The 22752-nt window shown below is 48.3% G+C and overlaps 1 protein-coding gene across 1 annotated transcript; it reads left to right on the forward strand.

Annotated features, from left to right (window-relative positions):
• The first annotated feature begins 763 nt into the window (after positions 1-763).
• On the forward strand, positions 764-13843 carry LOC101879778 (2-hydroxyacylsphingosine 1-beta-galactosyltransferase-like). Its single transcript, XM_005153875.3, has 6 exons — positions 764-913; positions 7225-8072; positions 10880-11019; positions 11192-11268; positions 11666-11885; positions 12888-13843. The coding sequence occupies exons 2-6, from the start codon at positions 7227-7229 to the stop codon at positions 13201-13203; spliced, it is 1599 nt and encodes a 532-aa protein (XP_005153932.1). The 5' UTR covers positions 764-913; positions 7225-7226; the 3' UTR covers positions 13204-13843.
• Positions 13844-22752: the final 8909 nt, after the last annotated feature.

A 22752-nucleotide genomic window follows, 5' to 3' on the forward strand; every position in this document is an offset into this window, starting at 1 on the left:
ACCAGGCAGATTCGGCTGTCAGCTGAGTGTTAACCAAGGCTTTTTGGCCACAGCCTTCCACCTCAAATGTGGTGTAAGAGAAGGTATAATGCTACCTGAAGTTGCAGTAGCAGGTGCATAGGATGTCATTAGCTTCGCTGGAGATCAGTACATGACTGAGCATGTGCGACAAGAGCTGGGGTGGTGGGGAATGCTCTGTGAGATGCTCAAAGCTGTGTGATTTTCTATTTGCTTTGACACTCCTAGGGGAAAACTTTCACAAGCTTTTGCAGCAGCTCAGAAGGCTTAAACATACATCTCTACTGCAGTGCTGGTGCGAAGGAAACACCTCGTGGAGCACTTAAGCCTAGTTTCCCTGTGCATTACTAGTGCAGTTTCTGCTGTGGTTTTAATGCTGGAGCTCGTCAAACAGGACATGCCCCTCTGGCATGTGCTGCACTTGTACGTGTGTCCCTAGCGCCCTAATTCTCCCAGCGCCGTCCTTTACATTTTGCTGTCTTGACTGGTCTGGCTGCAGTCACCTGTCCTGGCCCTGTGGACGTCTGAGCAGGGTCCGGCACTGGTCACTGGAGCGGTGCTTTGACACCCTTTTGACACACCGTGCTAGCAGGAGCCACAAGCGGCAGCTGCCGGGTGCTGCGCTCCTGCCCGCTGCAGCTGCGGAGCGGCGGGGCCGGCTCTCCGCGCTCCCCGTGCTGACTGGTCCGTCCTGCTCTTGGCCCGGCCCGGCGGGGCGGCCCGTGGGTGCGGCCCGGGGGCCGGTGCTGCGCAGCCACCCCCCCTCCGCGCCCGCTGCCGGTCGGCCTGAAAGAGGAAGGCGGGGACGATTGCTCCGCTCCGCTCTTTTCCTGCCGCAGCGCTGAGCTTCTCTGTGCCGCGACTGGGGCCACTCTGCCAGCGGGACTCGCTGCAGGTGGGTATCGGCACTGCTGTCACCGGCGGGGAGGGCGCGGCGGAGGGGCCCCGAGAGGGAGGGCGGTCCGAGAGGAGCCGGCACGGGAGCGGCTGCTGCCAGTGCTCGGTAACCTCGTCCTGCCGGGGCAGCTCTCGGCCCCTTAGAGCAGCGGCGACTCCCTGTAGTGGCAGCCGCTGCCGGTGAGAGCACGGCCGAGGGTTCGATGTCCGTCCCACCGTTCTGCCCCGCTGCCGTGCGAGGGAGAGGTGGAGGAAGAGGAGGAGAAAAAGGACAAGGAGGAAGAGGGAAGGAGGCTATTCTGTCCCCGGGCGCTCCCGGCACAGCAGGGTCGCGGCTGCGCGGGCGGCAGGCTCAGTGCGAGCGGCAGGTGCAGGGGCTTGTGGCCCCGCGGGTGCTGCGCGGCTCCTGGCCGTGTTCTGCTAGGACCATGAAGGGTTGGGCTGAAGCTCTTGAGCTAATGGCAGAGGCAGCTGAACGCGTCTGCTGCTGGGGAGGAGAGACGGGAACGGGCTGAGCTCCCAGCCCTCAACTTGGCCTTGGTTCTGCCAGGATGCGTGTGAACAGCCCGGGTAACTGCACCAGGGCTACTGAAGGCCACGAGTCAAGCATCTGCTTAACTGCACAGGATCAGTCTTGGCACCTGAACAAATGTTCAAAGAGCTTTTGTGTAACTTGCTTCATCTTCCTCCATGAGATTAGATCTCAAGGGAGTCTTCCCTCTCCTGCTCTGCCTCCTCATCCTACGCATCCCTCCTCAGCCTTTGTTTATGGCAGCTTGGCCAGGTCTCATTCCTCCAGTATGCTCAGAGCCAAGGAGCTCTTTGGTTTGGTTTTTCTTTACATGAGGGTAGCAGTTGCTTTACTGAAGATAAGAATAATTTCTGGCTCCTCTACTTCTGTAATTCTGTCAAATGTGATCAGACTTGTCTGTCAGGGCTTTATCAATCCCCAGCGCTTCCTACACAAGGTTTCACAACCTTCTGTGGTGTTTAATGACTTTTCTTTTAATGCGGTGCCTCTCTGCAGAGCAAAGCTGGAATGATAGGGCAGTAAATGGAAGGCTGTTCTCATCCGCACTCCTCTTGATCACTTCTCTAAAGACTGGTGCACTTGTATCTCTCCAGTCTTCTTTGCAGTCTCAAGAACTTGTTCAACTTGACTGTTGTACAGACATAACCCCTTCTTAAGACCAGAATGTGCACTGAACTGTCGTGTGCTCTCACTTCAAGGTCTGTGGATCACATGAATATTTGGAAATAGCCCCAAGCCTTTTTGTCTCTTGCATCCAGGGATTACAAACAATAATCTTAAATGCTTCCACACTGCAGACATGAGACCCTCACAAGCAGCACAGCCACACATCAGCTGCTTCTCTGTTGCAACCATTTTGCAAGTGAGGATGTCCTTTTGGACATCCAGAAGACCTTGCTCCTGCAGAGCACAGTGGTGTCTCTTTCAGAAGATACCCAGGAAGCCTGTGGATGTGGAGTGGGGATGTGGACTATCCCCATCTCAAGTTCATGAGGATGTGTGAAGTTTCAAATGCCTTGACAAGCATCCAGATCTTTATTTTCTCGGTTGTTATGGATCAGTATTTTCTTTAGTACCATGATTCCCTGGCTGTGATCTATGGAATGCCAACTTCCTGCTGGCCCACAGGTTTCACCTTACCTGTAGAGATGCCTCCAAAAAACTCTAATGAGCGAGGAAGAATGTTGAAGATGGCCCGAGGTCCCAAAAGTTTGGAACTGACTGGGGACTTTGTCCAAAACAGATGAGGATGAGCAGATCACTTCTGATGCTGTTGTGTGGAAGCCGTAGCACCACGTGTGGAGTGAAATATGAGTTATTCTGATGCATGCCTGATCATTGCTGTGGTTGTTCTCTTTGGTCTTTTGGGGATCTGGGCTTTCTTCATTCTCTGTTTTTCTTGGGAACCACCATGAAGATGCTGAAAGAAGAATGGTAGAAAGGAGTGGTGTTTGGAGCAGACCATGTCTGTGCACTATTCACTCTGTGTGTGGACAGTATTTTAAAAAACACAGGGCTATAGGATCCCTGGAGAGGCTTGTATTTGAAGACAAGGGGTTTCTTTCTTGTTCATTGTTTTCTAGACTAGAATACTAGTACTGGTATACTGTAATGCTAACATTAATATGCCATAACACTTATTAGTATTTTAGTGTTATTCACCCAGGTGACTCTGGTGAAACAGGAGTCTGTGATAATCCAAAGCCAGAGCACAGAAGCCCACCAAGTACTGGGTTAAATGTGATTGATGATTAGACTCCACTGCTTCAACACATGCCGTATTAAGTTTACTTTATACAGCATTGTATCTTCTAGGATTTTACTAGAGATTCTCCTAGGCAGCTCCTGCTTGTAGTGCAACATCTTCCTGCAGCAGCAGAATTGCTCTCAGAGCTGCATACCTGCTTGCATGGAGGTTTGGCTTCCATAAATAAGCCACAGCTGGGTTGGCTGTCATCAGCCTGATGGTAGCAGATGGTCCTGTTTTTTCTGGAACATACCCAACAGATGAGGCAAACTTTGGTTTCTTATTCCAGGAATAGTTTTGAGCATCCAAGTGAAGATGTCTTTTCCTTTTGGCTTCAAATGAATTGTGCTGCTTTGTTAGTTATTGAGAAGTTTGCAGTGCAAACATTTCTTCTTGCTGTGGGCAAGAGCTGGATAGAGACTAGAATGCAGGAGGGGAAGTAATTCAGCCCCATGAATATGGGCTTCTGAGTCCTAGGCAGGAGCTACATAATACAAAATGCTGGAGGAGAGGCAGAAATGTAAACAGCAGGGTTCTTGCCTTGGAGTCTGTTCACTGCCCTTTCTTTGTGGGCTCCTCTGCCTAGATTGCTGGCAGAGGTCTTAGTACTTCAACCTAGTAAAAGGCACCTGGATTAAAGAAACCCCTATCTTTAGAGCTGTAGCTGTTCAGTTACTTTACTTTAGTTAAACTGATTTTTTTTTTCTGTTAAACTGATGTTATTTTCCATCAATATCAAAGTTGTACCCTGTCAAACATGTTAAATAGGACAAAATCAAGGACAGATTTTGCTGCAGTAAGATGTTTGGGGGGGGTATCAGAGGGCTGCTTTCTCTTTGCTCCTTTTCTGTTGCTCTGTAACACAGGCTTTATTAACAGTTTTCTTGAACCTTGACTTCTGTGTGTTGGTGCTAACTGTGCTGTTAGTGGGATTGCTCTGCACAGATCAGCTAGTCAGCGTGGCTTTACTGGGTGCTTGTCATGAAAACAGTGGGAAGGGTCTATTCTCTCTTTACAAGCCTTCTCCTTGCAGTGTTTATGTGACTTAGCCCCCAGTCTAGGACTTCCAGACCACAAGTGAGGAGGTGGCTCTGTCTGCTCTGCTTTTAGATCTAGTGTGGGATCTGTCCCTTACTTGGGTTCTACATCTCTTCTGAGGCACAGGCTGTGAATTCACCTCCCCACAGAACTAACTTCCTGTGCTCAGCCGTTTGGAGGTTTCTGTTGAAGACCACCTGAACTCCCATAGCCTGAGGGCTGGGCTGCAGCCAGCACCCCAGCTATGAAACATGCTGCACTGGCCACAGCACCTGCCCTTGCTGGAGGATCCTGCTGCAAAGCTCAGGGGGTGGCTTTATTGTTCAGTGCTGGTAAAAGATAAAGTAGAGAAGTGAGCATGTGCATTTTGAGCCCTCCCTCATCTAAGCCGTTTAGCCTTTGTGTGCATAAGGTCACTTTCATCTTTGCTATCAATCTGAGATCCTAACAGTGACTAGTTGCTGAAAAAGGGATGAAGAGCAGAGTATTGCCCTTTGAGCTGATAGTTATGCTTTCGTTATATCCCAGGAGCATTGAAAAGCACAATGTGCCTGGGTAAAACCTGCCTGATGTATCTAGCACAGATCTAGGTCTGGAGCTGTGGCCAGGGTACCCCGGGTACAGACAGACCAGAGATCTCTGGTGGTATTGGGCTGGGGTAGGAAAAAAGGTCCCTTGCTGCAGCCTGGCATCCCCTCACCACTTAGGAAGATTTACAGCCTCTCTTGTTGCCAGGATGGGGAGAAGGGGTTCCTGAGCCAGCACCTTTAGGGATTGCTCCTAATGCTGTTAGGGATGAAGCAGTCAAGAGCAGGTTGCCAGTCTCCTGTGTCAGCACTGCCCCTGGCCTCAGGGCCAAGTTAGGCAGCTTACTTGTCATTTGGATTTTGGTAGCCCCTAGAGGGTCCTGGCAGAGCTGAGGGTCTCAGCAATGTCTGGCACACAGGTCCATGGCAGGCCATGGCCCTTGCTGAAGATGGGACATTTTTTTTTTCTTAAATAAACTGTTCTTTTTGCCTGTGTTGTTTCTTTGCCTTTTACTTGTTGCCCAATGATAAAACACCCACACACAAAACCACTTCTTCTGCTCCTCTCAGCATAGTTATGCATGTGCGTGACCCACCAAGTGCCCCAGGACAGGTCTATACCTGCTCTTGTCATGGGGTCTATCCTGAGCTCCCTGCTGACAGGGGACAGTACAGGGGTGCCATCCCTCCTTCTTTTGCTCCCCTGAAAGCTCCGTATTCACTCCAGATCTGCTGTGCGATGTCATAGCCAAATGCTGGTGCTGAGCTGGATAAATCCCCTTTGGGCCTCTCAGGTAAGCTGAGAACTAGACACAGCTTCATGGGATATAGCTCTACAGTGGCCAGCTCCACTGGTATGGGCAGAAGGCAGGATGCTGGACAGATTCTTATTTCCTTGCAGGGCTTTTGCTGTCTTCTTTCCAGCCCATCGCCTTTGTCTCCATCCTCCTGGAGCTCTTGCTCTGTGGATCCAACAACCTCCTTGGTATCTGCTAGCATTTCTTGTGTTTCTTATCACTCCTGCATGCACAACCCAGGGTGGGAAGGGTGGAAGACCAAGCACTAGTAGGAGTTGTCTTTCAAATAGGGGAAGGTCTCAGCCAGTGGCTGCTCTGTTTCTTTCCTATGTCCGGTCCCCACATGGAGCAAGAGAGCAATGGGGAAGGAGTATGTAACTTTTACCAGCCCCCCCATGCACTGTCTCTGGCCAGAGATAACCAGCTGCTGAGGAAGGTCTGAAGATTGTATTTAGCAGCATCTTATCCATTGCTTTCTTTCCTGCCTCTTAACTGATCATGCAATAGTGGAGGGGCTGGCAGAAAATCTTGTACCAGATTTAATCTACCACATCCCTGCATCACCCCTGCACTCCAGGGCTTGGCATGTGAGGCCATCCAAAATCCACTTACAATTGTTCCCATTGTAACCTTTCCTTCTCCCTCCCTTCCCAGCATGTCTGAACTGGGTCTTCAGGACATGGCTCTGCTTCTGACCGTTCCCAAATAATTATCACATAATTCTTCTCCCAAAATAATGCAAGGTGTGGGTGAGGCGCGTTCGCTTCCAGTGATGTAGCAACATCCCTTACACAAGAGAAATGTTGGGTGTTTCACCAAACCGGGAGTCGGATGACAGTAGCAGGAGTGTGACTAAGGGGCGCCGGTGTGTCACAGCTCTAGCACGTTGTCTCTGGGCTGCTTTCTGGGTCTGCCTTCTTTCAGTGCGTCAGTATCCTGGCACGTGCTTTCCCTTCCCATCTCTTCCCTGGAGCCTCCCCATCTTCCCACAGGTAATCTGTACTGGAGAAGCTCTCCATCCAGATCCCTGCTGGGATTGGGGTTCATCTCGAGGGTTCTGCTGTAGTCAGGGCTCACTCCTACCCTGTCTGTGCTGAGCAAGGTGGCCTTGCAAGGGCCAAAGCCAGGGTGTGCATCTCGGCATTCCCACCAGGCTCTGCAGGCCTCCCAGTGAGCTTGTACAGACATCAAGGGCCCAGAGGGAGCCAGCCATTCTGGCTGTGCAGAAATAGAAATGAAATCCAGCTGTGCTGGTTCTGTAGCGGTAACTGTGGGTTGAGCAGCAGATGTCTGCTGGTGCTGTGAGCCAGCAGAGCTCCTCCAACCACTCTCCCTCTAACCTTCTGCAAGTAAGTGTGGCAGAGTTTGAGCCTTAGGAGCACAGAGAGGAGATCTTGAGCTTCTGGAAAACACACTGGTGTTTGACTTTGGTTTTGTTGTTTGTTTTGGGGGGGCTCTTGGGGGGGTTATTTTTTTTTGTGTTTTTTTGTTTATTGTTTTTTGTTGGGTTGTTATTTGCTAGTTTGGGTTTATTCCCAGTGATGAATTCCAGACATCTCTCCTCTGCCAGCTCATGAGCTTCTGCTTGTAACAATCCAGGCTGTTAGTTGCACAACTATGTGACAGAGCATTTCATACTATATTAATGGCTTGTTTCTCTCCTTGCAGTGATGAAGATGATGAAGGTGCTGCCATGCCCTGCTGCTGTTCTCTTCCTAGTGGCTGCGTCCACTCTGGAGCCATCTCACTCTGCCAAGGTGCTGATCATGCCCACAATAGTCTTTGACAGCCACTTACGAGTCTTCATGCGAGTGGCAGAGGCATTGACTGACCGGGGCCATGACCCTGTGCTGCTACTTCATGAGGGTCGGGATGTGGAAACCTACCTGCCTGGCTTTCGTGTGCAGAGGTACTGGGGTATCTTCAGCACAGAGAGTGCAGATGCCTGGGTGCAGGAGAAGATAAAGCGTGTCTTCCAGGGGAAGATGACCTCTCTGGAAGTGTTTTCCTTTTTGGAGAAGTACCTGGAGAACTGTGACCTGGTGCTGGGGAACTCTACCCTTCTGCAGAAACTCCAGTTTGAGAACTTTGACCTGCTGTTGGTGGACCCTAATGAGATGTGCGGCTTTATACTGGCCCACATCCTCCAGGTGAAATATGCTGTGATCTCCACTGGTTTCTGGTTCCCAGCAGAGATTGGTGCTACTTCTCCCATTGCCTATGTCCCTGAGTTCAACTCACTGATGACAGACAGGATGGGCTTTTTTGGTAGGACTTGGAATCTCCTAGTCTACATGATCACTCGTGTGGCTACAAAGCTGGTCATCCTGCCCAAGTTTGAACGTCTCATGGAGAAGCATAGGGTGGAGCCCAAGATATCCATGTTGGACCTTGTCCATGGAACTAGTCTCTTCTTCCTCTGTAATGATGTGGTGCTGGACTTCCCCCGTCCAACACTCCCCCATGTCATTTTCACAGGGGGAATCCTCGCTGAGCCTGCAAAGCCCCTTCCAGTGGTAAGTGCAAGAAAGCTTTGAGCTGTGATTGCACATTAACCTGGGGAGGTATGCAATATAAATCACCTTTTGAAGAGCCTTGGAAAAGCTTGGAAGCCTCAGGAGTCTGGAAAGCTTCTGTGTTTTAGTGCTTGGGTGCAGCAGGGAGACAGGGCACACCGTGGGGTTGCAGGGAGAATGTAGAATTAAGTTGTCCAACCTGAAGTGGGATGTGGCTTTGCTGTCCATGTAAAATAGTGTCTGAAAGCCCAAAATTGGCCATGTTGTTCCCGGGACTTGATCATGAGTAGTTTGTTTGTTCCTGTATTTGAAGCAGAAATGGGAAGACCGATTATTCTTCATTGCTTCATCACTGATTTATGTCAGTCCAGAATTTCTTCTTTAATCCTGTTTCTCACAGAGTGTTTCTGCCCTTGAGTTTGTAGTCTTAAGAACCCATAGGGGAGATCTGTGCATGTTTCCACATCAAACTCAACATGGAATCCCAAAGTGTACAACATTTAAGTATGTTATCCTCTTTTTCTCAAGGTTCAGCCCTAAGGGAAAACTTCCCAGGCATCCTGGAGGCTTTCTCTGTCCTGTACCTTAGTATCCCCAGTAATAAATTCAGAGGCATAAGCTCTCAAAGCATCCAACTGATGACAGTACTGGACCAGAGGAGGATCTGTCTGCCATTCCTCCCATTGCCTTACCACTTTCACAAACACTGAGGGGAAATAAACCTGGATAATGACATGCAGGCAGTCAGGTTGATCCTGGTGTTCTGATATTAAGATTAAAGTTTCAAATTATTAGAGGCCTATCAAGATCTCTGATGATAGTTTTAATTGAGACTGTGGGTGCTAGCTTTTTCCCAGCTAAAAGCAAAAAGTTTGATCAGATGCTTGAGAACAGAAGTTCTCCAGATGTGTGTGGCTGCACATCACCCTTTCCCATGTGGCACAGCATGCAGGTAATGCAATGCATGTAGGGTGCTCCAGAAGCTGTGTCAGAGAGTGGCTGCCTCACAGCTCTTGCAAAACGCTGGCTTGGTCCAATCTGCCCATGTACGTGCCCGCCTTATAAAGAAGGGAGTTGTCTGCTGGGGCATTACTCATGTGCTTCACAGCTTCCAGAACAGACCCCAGGGCACCTAAGGGAAGAATGGTGTAGATAAGTCTGGAGCCCTGCAGTAGGCAGTGGCTGCCATGCTAGCAGGTAGGCATGTCTCTGTCAAGGTTATAGGATGCCAGCAGAAGAGAGGGACTCCCTAGGTATAGGGGTAGCATAAGGAATGTCCCATTGTGAACTGGAGCAGGGTAATGTAATTAAGGTGTGTATTTCTTCCTATTTGAAACAGTATGATTGTGAATTCCTCTAATTATGACTCAATGAAATATAGCTATGTGTTTGAGAGATGGTGAGAACTTTTGGTGGACAGCCATGCTTCCCTAGCAACTTTAATGCTGTTTCTGAAAGAAAAATATTCAAGGCCCAATTGTAGTGGATAATGTAATAATCTGGGTTATGACCAATTTTATTTAGAAAAGTAAAACTAGCACTTTCTGTTCTGCAGCAGTTTTAGTGGTTTTATTGATCAAAGGATGTGAAACTCAAGAGAATGAAGAAACCAAAATCCCTTCACTGGAAACTCATGATTCTTGGTTGTTGAGTTGTTCTGGGGCTTTTTAAGGATTTCCGCAAAGATAAGTTTGAGTTCCTGAAGTGTACAACAAAGGACAGATATCCCCAGAGAATAACACCAAGACGTGCTTTGTGACTCTTCTGTACTATGATCCCCCAACCTGTAGGCTACTATTAATAAGATTTCTTAACTAGTCATCCAATTTTTCTGCTTTAATAACAGGGAGAACTATTTCTTTTGCCCTTCATTTTCTTCTGTGGTGTTTATTTCAAGGAAGTATGCATATTCAAAGACAGATTTTATGAAACTTTCCTAAAATGCTCCTGGCTGTGGTACATGGGAAACCTGAACCAACATAGAATCCATAATGAGAAATACGCTCAGCTCAGCCTGGCATAAAAGGGAATAATCTGTGTTTGCTCCACAGCAGCTGTGGTGGCTGACTTCTTCCTACAGCCTTCTAGTCCTGGTTGAAAAAGTACATTCTGTGTCCTGGATGCACACCTTCTTTATGTAGCCTCTAAACAAAGGACAAACAACCGTAGGTTTTGCTGGAGCTGTAGCTACCTCTCTGCTGAGTGACCAGAAAGCTAAATCTGCTACTTGCAAGCAGCTATCAAGGATAAGTAGAAGTCTCCTGGCAAGACAAGAAAACCTTCTGCTGCCTCCAGGAGGCTTTGCCATTGGAGAGTTTGTGGGGAATCTCCAGCCAGGTATTGGTCCTGACTCTGTCTGTGTGATGTTTTTTCTGTTGTGTCAGCCTACAGCTAGAGATCCTGACAAGCCTGCTGCCTTACTAGTAATGGAAAATCCCCTTCCTTTTTTTATCCCCATTTCCTTCTCAGCTCTGGCTGCTCCTGTGTGTGGCCAATGTTTTCAGAGCCCTATTTGCCAAACGGTAATTGTGTTGCCTCCAAAGCAGGAGGAAATGCTGCAAAATGCCAGTTTTGGACACCTCCCTGCAAGCTCCCAAGCCAAGCCAGTGCTCAAGTAATTTCTGCTTGGCTGGGTGCAGAAATCACAGTGGTTCTAGTTTGTTGCCTGGTGAAAACCATGTAGCTTTGTGCTCCAGGTGGATTTGGCTTCATCTTCTCTGTAGACAGCTTTCTACTGGCAGAGGCAGCAGTGGGAAAAGCCTTTCTCCAACAAGACTTCAAGGCAGCTGTGTATGTTTTGCCCACAGGGTCTGCGTCTCTGGGTAGAAGCAGCAGATGCGGGTGTTGTTGTTGTCTCCTTTGGCATTGGGATCCGAGCTCTTCCAAGTGATTTGGTGGAGAAGATGGCCGGCGCGTTTGCTCGCCTCCCACAGAGGGTGGTGTGGAGGTAAGGAGGGAATAGGATTCCTTTTAACTCTGATTGGATGAAAATCAGTGTTGAGAGGTGATTCATCTCAAAACATAGATTGGCTTTCCATCTCTTAATCTGATTTAATTTATTATTGTCCTCTGTGTGTTTCTTCTCCCTCTTTTCCCCCTTCCTTTATCTCCTCCCACAGATACTTTGGGGAGAAGCCAAAAAACCTGGGTGAGAATACGCTGATGATGGGGTGGCTGCCCCAGAATGACCTGCTAGGTAAGGCTGGGCTCTGTGTCTGTCTCTGTGTGTGTGTGTGCGTGCCGCTAGCAACATCCCTGGAGTTTAGCCCAAACCACAGCAAAGGTGTGCAAGGACAACAGCACCTTTGTGGCTCTAAGTCTGTTGCATGTTGTGAAGCTGATCTGTACAAAACATGGTCCTCTTCTCACACCTGCTTGAAGCTGCATCTTGGCCCCTATCTCCCTCCTCCTCTGGGTGGTACTAAGCAAGTTTTGGGCTGCCAAAAGCCAGGTGTGTTCCCAAAGGGTAACATCTTGTCTACTCAGCGTGCCTGGTTTTTCCTAAACCTACATGAGTGCTGTGGGTTGAAGCCACCAGTAGCCCTGTTTCAAGTGTGGAAGGCACTGACTTGCTGCTGTTTTGTTCCCTGCAGGTCATCCCAATGTGAAAGCCTTCGTCAGCCACTGTGGGATGAATGGTGTATTTGAGGCAATTTATCATGGTGTGCCAGTGGTGGGGTTTCCTTTCTATGGGGACCAGTTTGACATCATGACCAGAGTGCAGGCAAAGGGCATGGGTATCCTCATGGACTGGAGCAATGTAAAAGAAGAGGATCTTTACCAGGCTGTCGTCACAGTTATCTCTGACCCCAGGTGAGGCATTGAGCTCTTCCTTGGTACAGACTCTGTGTAGGGACCAGTGTTGTATTGATCCCTACACAGCCTCTGGTGACTTCTGGAGCAAGCAAAGTTGCAAGCATTGCTTAAGCTGCCCAGATGTGTTAGTGCCTCGAAACTGTGAGATGCAGTCCAGGAGAAGATACTCCAACATTAGTTGTTAGAGAGAGTGATCTAGTCTTGTTTGACTCCAGCTGTAATTTTCTTGGAAAGCTTTCTGAGATGCTGAGGCACAAACCTCTTTTAACATCAGCCTGTCATCAGAGAAAGTGAGCTCGCAACCTCACCTTGGGATCTTCCTGGTCTGGTCCAAACTGTAGAAACAGTTAGTGCAGGGAAATGGACTGAAAGCAATGCTTCATCTGCTCCTTCTGACAACCGATACTCTGCCCTTTCCTAGATGTGCTGCAGCACAGTGACACAGGGCTCCCACTTTCTAGCAGGACACGAGCAACTGCTAGTGTTTGAAATGCCATCTGAGAGCTTGACTTGTTTGTTTTGTTGGGGTTTGTTTTGTGTTGTTGATGTTTTGTTTGGTTTGGGGTTGTTTTTTGTTACCAATTAGGATCTCTCAGCTACTGACCCCAGTGTAAGTTATTAAGATGTTGTAACTCAGTACCTTGAAGGAGTTGGCCAGTTGCACATCATGTGTGCAACTGTTGCGTGATGCTGTGTGAGGTCTTTGGGTGCAAACTCTCCTCAAAAAGTAGCAGTCCACATGAGCCCACTGAGCAGCTACTTGTGAGCTGGACTCCAGTCTTGTTAACAAAATACAAAATAAAATACACTCTGGCTTGTGCTGCTGTGGCTAACAACTGCTGTTAGTGGCTTACAGAGACATGTATAAAGAGAACTGTGGAAGAAATTTGCCAGTCTCCTAAGGTACTAGTTTTGATGTGAAAGAGACCACTGGACACCTCAGACCACAGCTATGAAGCTCCTATGAGAAGGATAAGTTCTTGTCTTCTTCCCTTGCAGCTACAGAAAAGCAGCCAAGCTCATCTCAGCTCTGCACCTGGACAGGCCAATGCATGCTCTCAATAGGACAGTGTATTGGCTGGAGTACATCCTTCGTCACGATGGGGCACCCTATCTTCGCCCTGCTGTCTATGACCTCTCCTTGTACGAGTACTTCTGCTTGGACATCTTGGCTCTTCTCTTCTTGTGCCTGGCTGGTGTTGGATTCGTCCTCTACAAATCTGTGGTGTGGTGCAGAAGGAAGGGAGCCAGCCCTGTGTATCAGAATGGCAATTGCATGAAAGGCCACTTCACAGAAGAGAAGAAATTGCAGTAGTGGCTCAGTGTGTTCCACTGAGCCCATCCCCATCACTGTGAAACGAACTGCTGCTGTGCCAAGAAATGTGAGCACGCAGGCACGGCGAGAGGTGAAAGATCAGCAAGTCTGGGTGAGAAGCGAGTGGGGAGGGAGGAGTGTTGCAGAGGCCTGTGTGCACACCTCTGTGTACAGCACCTATGGGTGGGGGCGTGGATTCAGGCATGGGTGGAAGCACTTGGCCAGGACACTGGGAGCGGGGCATGGGTAGGTACACTTCCAGGGAGGAGTGCAGGTTGTTCCCTTTGTACTGCACGGTGGTTTATGTGCTGGTGTTGCTCTTCTGGCTTTTTTTGATCTTCCGTGGAGGCTCTGGAGATGGGAATAGCATTCCATGTGTAGCAGACACCATTTCTCCCCTGCCTTGTTACTAAGAACCCTGAGAGTCAGGATTCCTTTATGTGCAGGTGAGGACCTGAAGTTGAGCTGTGGACAGGGAAGGGACAGGAAAGTGTCATCTATATGAGAATGAAATTGTTCTGGTTTAAGTTCTGTGGGTCAATATTGTTCTTCCTGCTTCAACCAACCCTCTGCAATCCTGTTTGTGTTTGAGCTAAATTATTATTTTTTAAAATAAAGTTGTATTCTTCCTCCTGTGTGACAGCTCTCTGGTCTTGGTTTGATGTGAACCTGTGATCTGTGTAACATGATGTATTAAAGTGCTTTTTCCTTCTCATTACTGCTGCTACAGTCTCCGTATACCTCTGGATCCCTACAAACCTCCATCAGCAACATTCTGGTCTTCCCAGGGGGTTTCAGGCAGTGCCTTCTCTCCTCTGCCAGCGTGACACACGCCCATGCTCATGGAGTTTCCAAACCTCAGATGTGATAAAAGAAGAATTTGAAACAGATGCAAGTGCTGGGACCACAGGGATTGCTGCCAGTAGCTCAGAGCTGGTTGTAGGCAATGGGCCATACAGCATGCTTATAGAAGCAACAAGCTCTGTTATTTCTGAAGAAAACAGAAGTGCCTGCTCATCTCAGTGTGAACATGCATGATCTTGCCCCACTTGGGGACATTCTATGGAGTGATACCTGTGTTTCTACTCACACTGGACTCTAAGGCAAGCCCACAAGCTTGGGTGCAGCTGCACAATCCACCTGCAATATTGGCTCATGGTGTAGCTGGCAATGCCCCATGCTGAAGACTGAGAGCTCTGCTCTGTGCTCTCAGCTGGGGCATGGCAGTGCTGGCACTAACTGGAGAGTAACCTCGTTGCCACTGCTGCCCTTGCTGGTGTTTTCAAGCTCTGCTCTCCCTTACTATTGCAGGATGATGGAGCTAGGGTTTTTTTCAGTGATATCCAGTGATAGGACAAGGGGCAGTGGGTGTAAACTGGAGTATAGGAGGTTCCATGTTAACATCAGGAAGAACTTCTTTACTGTGAGAGTGACAGAGCACTGGAACAGGTTGCCCAGGGGGGCTGTGGAGTCTCCTACGTTGGAGATATTCAAGGCCCGCCTGGACAAGTTCCTGTGTGATGTACTCTAGGTTACCCTGCTCTTGCAGGGGGGTTGGACTAGATGATCTTTTGAGGTCCCTTCCAACCCTTGGGATTCTGTGTTTCTCTCTCCAGATGAAAGGCATGTTGCCATGTTTGGCTGGACTCCTGGAATGCTCTGGCTTGGGAAAGTGCCCAGTTTTGATTTGGTGGCTCATCTGAGGTTCGGCAGTGCTTCACCCAACCCTCAGCTTGCAGGGGGGCTGTGATGAAGAAAGGTTTGAATGAGAATATCGTTTGCAATCAAGGACAGATGAGAAATGCCCATAGACCTCGGCTGGGACCTATAGCTATCCCGCTGCAGAAGCTGCTCTTCCAGGGGTTTCTGTCTGCCTTCTGGGATGCCCAAGCCTGACCATGGTCAGTGGTGGGCACAGGAACCCATCAGTCTTGCTCTGTAGCCACCCTATGTCACTTTCGAGTTGAGGATATGGAGTCTAATTGTCCCCTGTGGGGGTGGGAGGAGATCAGAACAAGATAAGCTGATAATAGGTAGCAGAGGAAAACCAGGGCTTGTAGATAAGTGATAGAAACACTGTCTATCTGGCATCTTTCTGCCTTTGAGTTGAAATTTTAAGTTTAATGGGGTTTGGGTTTTTTTTGGAGGGTGAAAATATATTGCCACAAATTTTGCAGCATGCCTGCCTGTTGCCAGTTGCACTACAATGGCTTTGTGTCATCTCCTAGCAGATGAGAGTGGACAAGGGGGTGGAGGTGGGGCGTTTTGCTCAGTTCTTTACCATCTCTCAGGTGAAAGAGGGAGATCATTACTGCTGCCTGTGTGAGAGTTTGGCTATTTATATTGGACTGAATATAGCATGTGGGTTGGGAAGCTTGTGGCTGGGGGACAACACTGGATTACTTCAAACTTGAAGAGGATTAAAAAGAGCGAGAGGACAAATGCACCATGTTTGCAAACTGATGCTCCAGTGGAGCGGCTTGTCTGCAGCCCAGCAGTGTAGCAAAACACAGTGGAGGAGAGGGGCTGCTTCAGTTTGGCCCTGTCCCACAGCAGTCACCTCTGGCCTCAGAGATGCTGGGGAGAGGGTACCAGTGTCAGCCTTGCCCAGAGAAATTCTTCAGGCCAGATGTGGATTACTGGTGTTGGGCACTGCAGAGACCTGCATGCTGTTCTGCTTGTGAATATAAGAACAGAGAGAAGTGTTTGAGATCTAAGGAGCCCTTGTGGGCTTACAAAAAAGTCTATTTTCCAGCTTTCTTAGGATACTGCCTTCTTGCTCTTTACAACTTCAGAGAGAAGTTCAAGCCAGCACCACGTGCAGCATCAGCATGATGTTTCCTATCAGATATGTCCTTAATTCCTTGAGCGTTTCATGACTACTTTCATTTCCATACACATTAGCAGACTTAGAAGCCATGGCTATCCAGGGAGTCAAAATATATATGGTATATTAAAAAATTATTCAATAGTTTGGTGAGAATGACTTCTAATGGAGTAAAGTACAAACCTGCCTAAGGATCCTGTAGAGTAAGAAGCAGACATTAAAAAGCCACCCCTGAAGTGAAGAGTTTTCCTCATGAAAAGGTGTGTATGGGCTTAAAAACTGACAGGAGCCATTCTTTATGTTATGGGGCAGTTTTCTGGCAGTATTTGGATAAACTTCCTAAAGATGAGAGCTCCTCTAGCTTTTCCAGCTTTATTCCCCTCTGTAAATCTTTTCCTATTAAACACATAGGTTCCTTTCTTTCCTTTTCCCCTTGTTATTCTTTCAGTATTGAATACAGAAAGAAAGTATAACAAACCATTAAGCTAGGTATTAAGTTCAATTATGAATAATGAGTAGCCTGTCACATGCATTAAAAGCCTTGGTGGGGCAAGGGATGTAGGTGAGTTTTATCCTTCAGGCAGCTCTGCCTTGGTACCTGATCTCTGGGCAAGGTGCCTCTTGGTTACAGTGAGCCCTCCCCCGCAACAGGTACCAAGGCAGGCAGGTAGGGCTGTGGCGTAACTTAGGAAATTAAAACCATGGTTTATGAGGCAGCAAGCAGGGAACAAGCCCTTTTTTTTTTCCTTTTCCCCTCAAGGAAAAGTAGGACAAGAGTCAATACTTTTCTGAAGGCTGAATAAACCTCACCCAGGAGCTGCAACCACAGCAAAGCCCTACACGGTGCAAAGCTGCCTTCTGCCCTTTTGTCTCACTCTTGGCAAGGCACAGGGAAGCCTGAGCAGACTGCTGCTGTGTGCAGAGCTCCCTGTGAAGGCCCTGAGTGGCTCTGCGGGCAGGGAGGAGTTCAGGACATGCATGAGCCAGCTTTTCAGGTTCACCCAGCCCTGGCAGCTCCTCACAAACCTGCTCTGTGCGTGAGGCACGGCAGCACTATGAGCATCCCGCGTTTGAGGCACCCTGGATTTGCAAATGAGCGTGTTTTCCAGGTGAAGGCTATGCAGGTCTGCCCAAACCTCTTCTGGGAACAGTTCCTTGCTGGGGACCCAAGCCCCTTCTGGGAGGGGGTGAAGCCATACAGTCACACTTCTCCAGTTGTGATCCCTTTCCTTAGCCCAGCATCAGTGGCTGTACTGCTGCTGCAGCACACAGGAAGGCCTGGCACTGCCTCAAATGTTGCTCTCCTGCAGGACTTTGCAAGCAGCTAACAAGCTACTTCTGCTTCATCCCCAGTGCTTCCGCATGGCGGATGGTCCTTGCATACCCACTGGCAGCATCCCCACTGGAGAGCCTGGTGGTGGGCCACAGCAGGGCCACGTCAGCTCCGTGCCTGGTTTTTCCAGCTCGGTAAGGTGGCAGCACCAAACTGTGTCAACAAAATTTGTCTACTAAAGAGGAGCCGTCTCCCTCTGCAGGCAAGTGTGAAACCACTCCAGCTGCCGGAGGAAAGCCTGGAGCAGGACTGGCTCCTAGAAGACGGTGATTTTGACTCACCCCACCATTAAATGTCAATAAGCAAAGAGTGCCTTTGTGCCAGCAACATCTGTGATGTAGAGGCCTATACATGGCTTTGCCCCAGTCACTCACCCCTGACAGGCAGGCTCTGCCCATGAAGGTTTCTCTTGCGGTCCCCATGACCTTTTTGATGCTCTTGAGATCACAGGCAATGCCTTTCTCTGATGCTTCCACATTGAAAATATTTCCCACAGAGAAAGGGAATGAGCCCAAGCTCTGTGGGCGTCCAGTCCCCAGCAGTGGCCATTTGCCATCAAGACAGCTGTTGGAGTGGGCAAGTGCCCCTGGGACCTCCTTGGGACTATGTCTCAGCAGGTAGAGCTGCACAGCAGGTCTTGCTCCTCATACTTATAACCACCCTTGTTCCTGTGAGCAGGGAATTACCAGACTGGTGTAAAAGTCCCAACCCCGATTTGTTTGAGGAGGGAGATTTCCTTGGGGCTACAAGCTGAATACAGCTTGTATTGAAATATCAGTGGTGGGAATTACATAGCTCACCAGCTGTGTTGCAGGGGCCAGAATCTTTCAGGCTGCTGGAGTTACAAGTCATCTCCAGGCAGTAGCTATTTGCTGCTGTGGTGTCAGCCAAGGGGCAACATAAGGAAGGGTGTCCTCTGTGGCTGGCCTACAGCAAAAGTTTGCTTAGTCACACTGTGCAGGGACACTGGCACAGCAGCTCCTTGGACGCTCTGTGCCCTCTCCATACTGGAAGTGAGAGAAATTCTGCCTGCAAACAGGGCAAAACATTTGAACAGTGAGGTGATGCGTTCTTGGCAGGCTTTAGCAGCTGTACTCTCGCTTTTGGTCTTGTAGATCAGATTTGGTACCTTTCAGAGAGGAGAGATGTGATACAAATTACAGCTCAAAACATGCATCACCTAGGGGTATAGGGAGGTATGCAAATGGGCAATTCCTTGTTGGGGTGCTGGAAGGACCAGCTGCTCTGGGAGGCTCAGGGAGCCCTGTTTGATGACAAGGTCAAGGGGACAGCACCCCTCTGCCAGGGCCAAACTGCAGGATGGAGGAAGCTCATGCAGGGCTCTGACACTTGTAGCAGCCCCTGCTCACTTGGACAGCCAAATAGGTGAGTCTCAGAGGCAATGCAGTGGAAAGCAGCTGTTCTCCTGGGCACTCAGGCAAGGCATATCTCAAACAGCAGAAAGACCCATGATCCTTCCCAAGCTGTACAAGGGAGATGCTGCATGCCAAGGGTGCTGCCACACACCCAGCCAGCTGGGAGCTGGGCACCATGCCTCTCAGAATAGCTGACGGCAGCCAATTGCTGCAAATAGCTGGCAGGTCTATTGGGATTCAAGGAGCTCCTTCCTCCCTCCCCAGTCCCTTCCCTGTTCCTCACAGGCTGCTTCTAAGTAAAATGCATCTCACACTCCCGTTGAGCCTGTTTTGCTGCCCAGCAGAGGCACCATCCCTGCTGCTATAAAAGACTCTAGGTGGGGTGTAGCTGGAGTTAGTTCCTTTTCAGCTTCTCACAGCTATGCTCAGTGTCTATAGCAGGAATGCCTGTGTAGCATTCTTTTAAAGGGAATCTGAGTTGTTATTTAAGAATAAATTTATACCAGTACTATGTTAGCAATGCTGTTGACTAACCTAATCCCTGTCTCCTTTGAATTCAGCTATATGTGTTCCTGTAAGGCAAGTTCTTCTGAGATCAAGCCACTACTGACATAAAGTTCAATCTCACAGCAGAGCTTTGCAGAATTGAGTTTTCTTCCACTGTTGGTAAACCTGGAAAACCAGAGTGATCCTGCTGGATTGTGAAGAGGTGAGTGTGCTCAAAGAACCTTTTAGCAGTGGTTCAAAGGAAACAAGATGACTTTTTGGTTTTATAAAATACAAGAGAACAAGGAAGGATAGAGGAGTTATTGAAAACAGAATAGTAGCATTCACAAGGGTAAGGGCAGCACATACATCTGGTCTTAGAAAAGTATGTAAAGTAATAGAAGAATAGCTAAACATTTTTTAAAGCAATGGAGATCAACCTGTGTATCATGCCAAAAAAGAGAAAAAATAAAATAAAATAGAAAAAAATATTACATGCTCTGCAAGTGGCAAACTCAGTTTTATAGTCCTGATGATAAGAGTTCAATCAAAAGGAGCTAAGCTTCAACACCATTTGTGCAAAGCTTTGGGTGAGGAAATCTATTACTTCAAGCAGTGGTAATGCTGGATTTTGGACTCTAGGTAGGGAAGCATTAATGGCTGTGCTCTGAGCTCACCAGTGATGTATGTAGATAGCTATTAAGGACAGTCTTTAAAATCTAAACTAACTGGGAAGAAGGGTTGAATGGTTATTTGTTTTGCTAAAACTAAAGTGTCAAGCAGCTGAGGGCCTCAGCAGGCACAAAACATGGATTGGTTAAAGGGGATCTTAAAAATTGTTTTTCTCTCTTTTCTCTTGCACTTGCCCCTGGATCAGCAGAGTGAGGGATGGTGCTAAAGACATGTTTTGACAGATGGATGAACAAAGCTGCAAGTAGCTACAGATAGTAAAAATATCAGCTGGATTGGGATCAGGCCTGAAGGCATCTCAGAGGAAGTGTGAAATAATTAATTGTAAGGAACATGGCTGGGGTGGGAAGTTACAAGTAGCACAGGGCTGGAGCCAGTGGGGAGCAGAGCACTTCAAGCCATGCATGAGCCCATGTGCTGTGCTGCTGCCCTGCCTGCATCTGCCTAACGGTAGAAACATCCCACTTCTTCCCCCAGTTCTGGCTGGGGTGGCCTTCAGGGCTATGTTCTTGTTTCAGAAGAAACATGTTTTTATAACACCCCTACATCCAGACTTGTTCCCTCAGGCCTCAGATCGGGATGCAAAGCTGCATTTCCATTAAGCTTTAGCTCCTTTGAATCAAGTGTGCCATCCTTTCCCTGGCTGTAGTTTGGGTTGGAGGGTTGCAAAAAGCCAGCTGCAGGCCTTTTGGGCAGCACACAGACACCTTTCACGGTTCGGTGTGGTTTGTCAGGACTTCCCAGTCTCAAACAGAGCACCTGTACTGTAATAAAAGGTTGAGTCTGATCAGGGAAGTTGTATTACAGTAAGTCTTGCACCGAATGGGTTGACAAAAACCCCAGTTGTCGACCGGAAAGCTTGAAGACTGCTCTCCTTCACAGGTCATACCTTGCCAATCAGGGAGTCCTCTGACTCCATCAGTTCAGTGACAGATAAAGGAGCATGGGCTTTTGCTAACCAGGCTTTCCAAAGATTCCACGAGGGGTTCTCCAAACAGCAGAAGAGAAGGCAAGTAGCTGGCAGTGGCAAGCAGAGCTTTACCAGGGATCAAGATACTCTCGAGACAGAATCAAGAAAAACCAATGCTGTTTTAGGTTGGGGGGGGGGGAGTTGGGTTTTGTGTTTGCGGTTTTTAGCCCCACTTCTGTAGCCATTGGTTTTACAAAGCAAAGCACTGAGCTTCTGGTTTGCTCTGTCAGATTTGCCTGGGGTTAGCAAATAGACCAGGGCTGTGCAGCTTTGACAAATGTCAACTGGAGGAAAGAGGTGATGTTTTGTGTGTTTCAGGTGTTGGTATAACTTCTAAGTGCAGGTGACTTAATTGGGCTTTGGAGCAGAAGACTGATGAAGTGGAGAGGGGCTAGCACAGAGATATTGGCAAGGTCTGGCTGCATGAATAATCCTGGAGCTGTTCTGTTTGTCTTAGCAAAGGAGAAGGCACTTTTAATGTTTGAGAATGCAGGGTGGAGCGCTCTTAGACAGTGCAGCCAACATAGGCAACAGCTCATGAGGGCAATTTGGTTAATTTGGTAATGCTGTTATTGTGCTGTGGTTTATTTTACTCTTGTTTAGAAAAGCACTGGACCTGTTCTGGCTGAGAAATTCACAATGTTGTTTTGTACAAAGTCTGTCTTTAATGAACAGTTCAGAAAACACAAACAGGTACATGCATGAATGCCTGCAGATGCTCTTAAATTCAGCCTGAGCTTTGAAACTTCTGTGACAGAGCTGTAGCTTATCAGGTTGTTTAAAAAGAAACCTTTGATCTTAATCTGAAGTCCTTCAAGAGGATTTTTGTACCTGCATTTGTTCAAGTACTTGTTAGGCAGCCAGACTGAGCTCCTAAATTTTCAACCGATGAATTAAACGGACAAATTCTCTGCTAATCTCGGGTTCTCCAGGTTCTGAATGTGCATTTAACTGCTGGTTTCAGAATGGAGTTTGAAGACATAGCAACTCTAGGCTAAAGCCCAGCTGCTCACTTAATGCACTTGGCTTAATCACTGTTTCCAAGCACCAGTGGACCTACTTACAGTCTTTAAAGAACAAAAGGTTTTGTAAGTGATACATGCTGCACAAAACTGATGAGAGCTCCTTAGAGGTGATTTTCATCATTGGCGCTTCATATAGGATTTGTAACCCTTAGTTTAGATCCATGATAGCATTCATCTGAAGGGTGATTGCAGATTGACATAGCTCTTGACATCACCATAATTTTTTTAACCCTTAGGACATTAGCTATCCCTTACATCATTTTCTCTTTGGAGAAGCTTCACTGTAGCAAGAGTAACTAGGTCAGAGAGCAAGAAGTAATTTGGAGCAGTAGTAAGGACTCCAGGTAATCCCTTCTGAGAGGCCTCATCTTCCCATTCATGCAGTAGGCCTGCTTTGGTTTTGTCCTGTTTGGGAAACAGTCTGCCTGGCAGAGGGAAAGCAGTGCCATCCAATGCCTTCCCCAGAAGCTGTATTTTAGAGCATATATGCATCAATGGACAATACTTTGGCTGGCACTATGCAAAAATTGTTCTCAAATTCCTAACTCTCTCAATACTCTGCAAGGAGCAGGGGAATCTTCTCCCTGCGTATGAGGGCCCTGCTTCTCCAGGGGAGGACAGCTGACAGCTCAGGAGTCAGGAAGATGCACAGCCAGCCTCCTGCTTGCTCTTGCTTTTCAGGAGTAAAGGGGTCTGCTCAGTGGGTGATGCCTCTCTGCAATTGTGTGGGCTTTTGCTCCTCTCTAATGGCCAAAGAGCTGCAGATCATTGTGTCACAGACTGTGGAGACTGGTTTCAGAGAGCGCCCGTGTGCTAGGAGACCTGTGAGCACCGAGCCTACG

Source organism: Melopsittacus undulatus, chromosome 4, assembly GCF_012275295.1.
Source record: "Melopsittacus undulatus isolate bMelUnd1 chromosome 4, bMelUnd1.mat.Z, whole genome shotgun sequence".
NCBI classification, from domain to species: domain Eukaryota; kingdom Metazoa; phylum Chordata; class Aves; order Psittaciformes; family Psittaculidae; genus Melopsittacus; species Melopsittacus undulatus.

Excerpts from the sequence above, each read along its gene's own strand:
- LOC101879778 (XM_005153875.3), top strand. The coding sequence starts at position 7,227 with ATGAAGATGATGAAGGTGCTGCCATGCCCTGCTGCTGTTCTCTTCCTA. Across the intron at positions 11,020-11,191 it reads CCACAGAGGGTGGTGTGGAG|ATACTTTGGGGAGAAGCCAA; the intron begins GTAAGGAGGGAA and ends CTCCTCCCACAG. Across the intron at positions 11,269-11,665 it reads GCCCCAGAATGACCTGCTAG|GTCATCCCAATGTGAAAGCC; the intron begins GTAAGGCTGGGC and ends TGTTCCCTGCAG.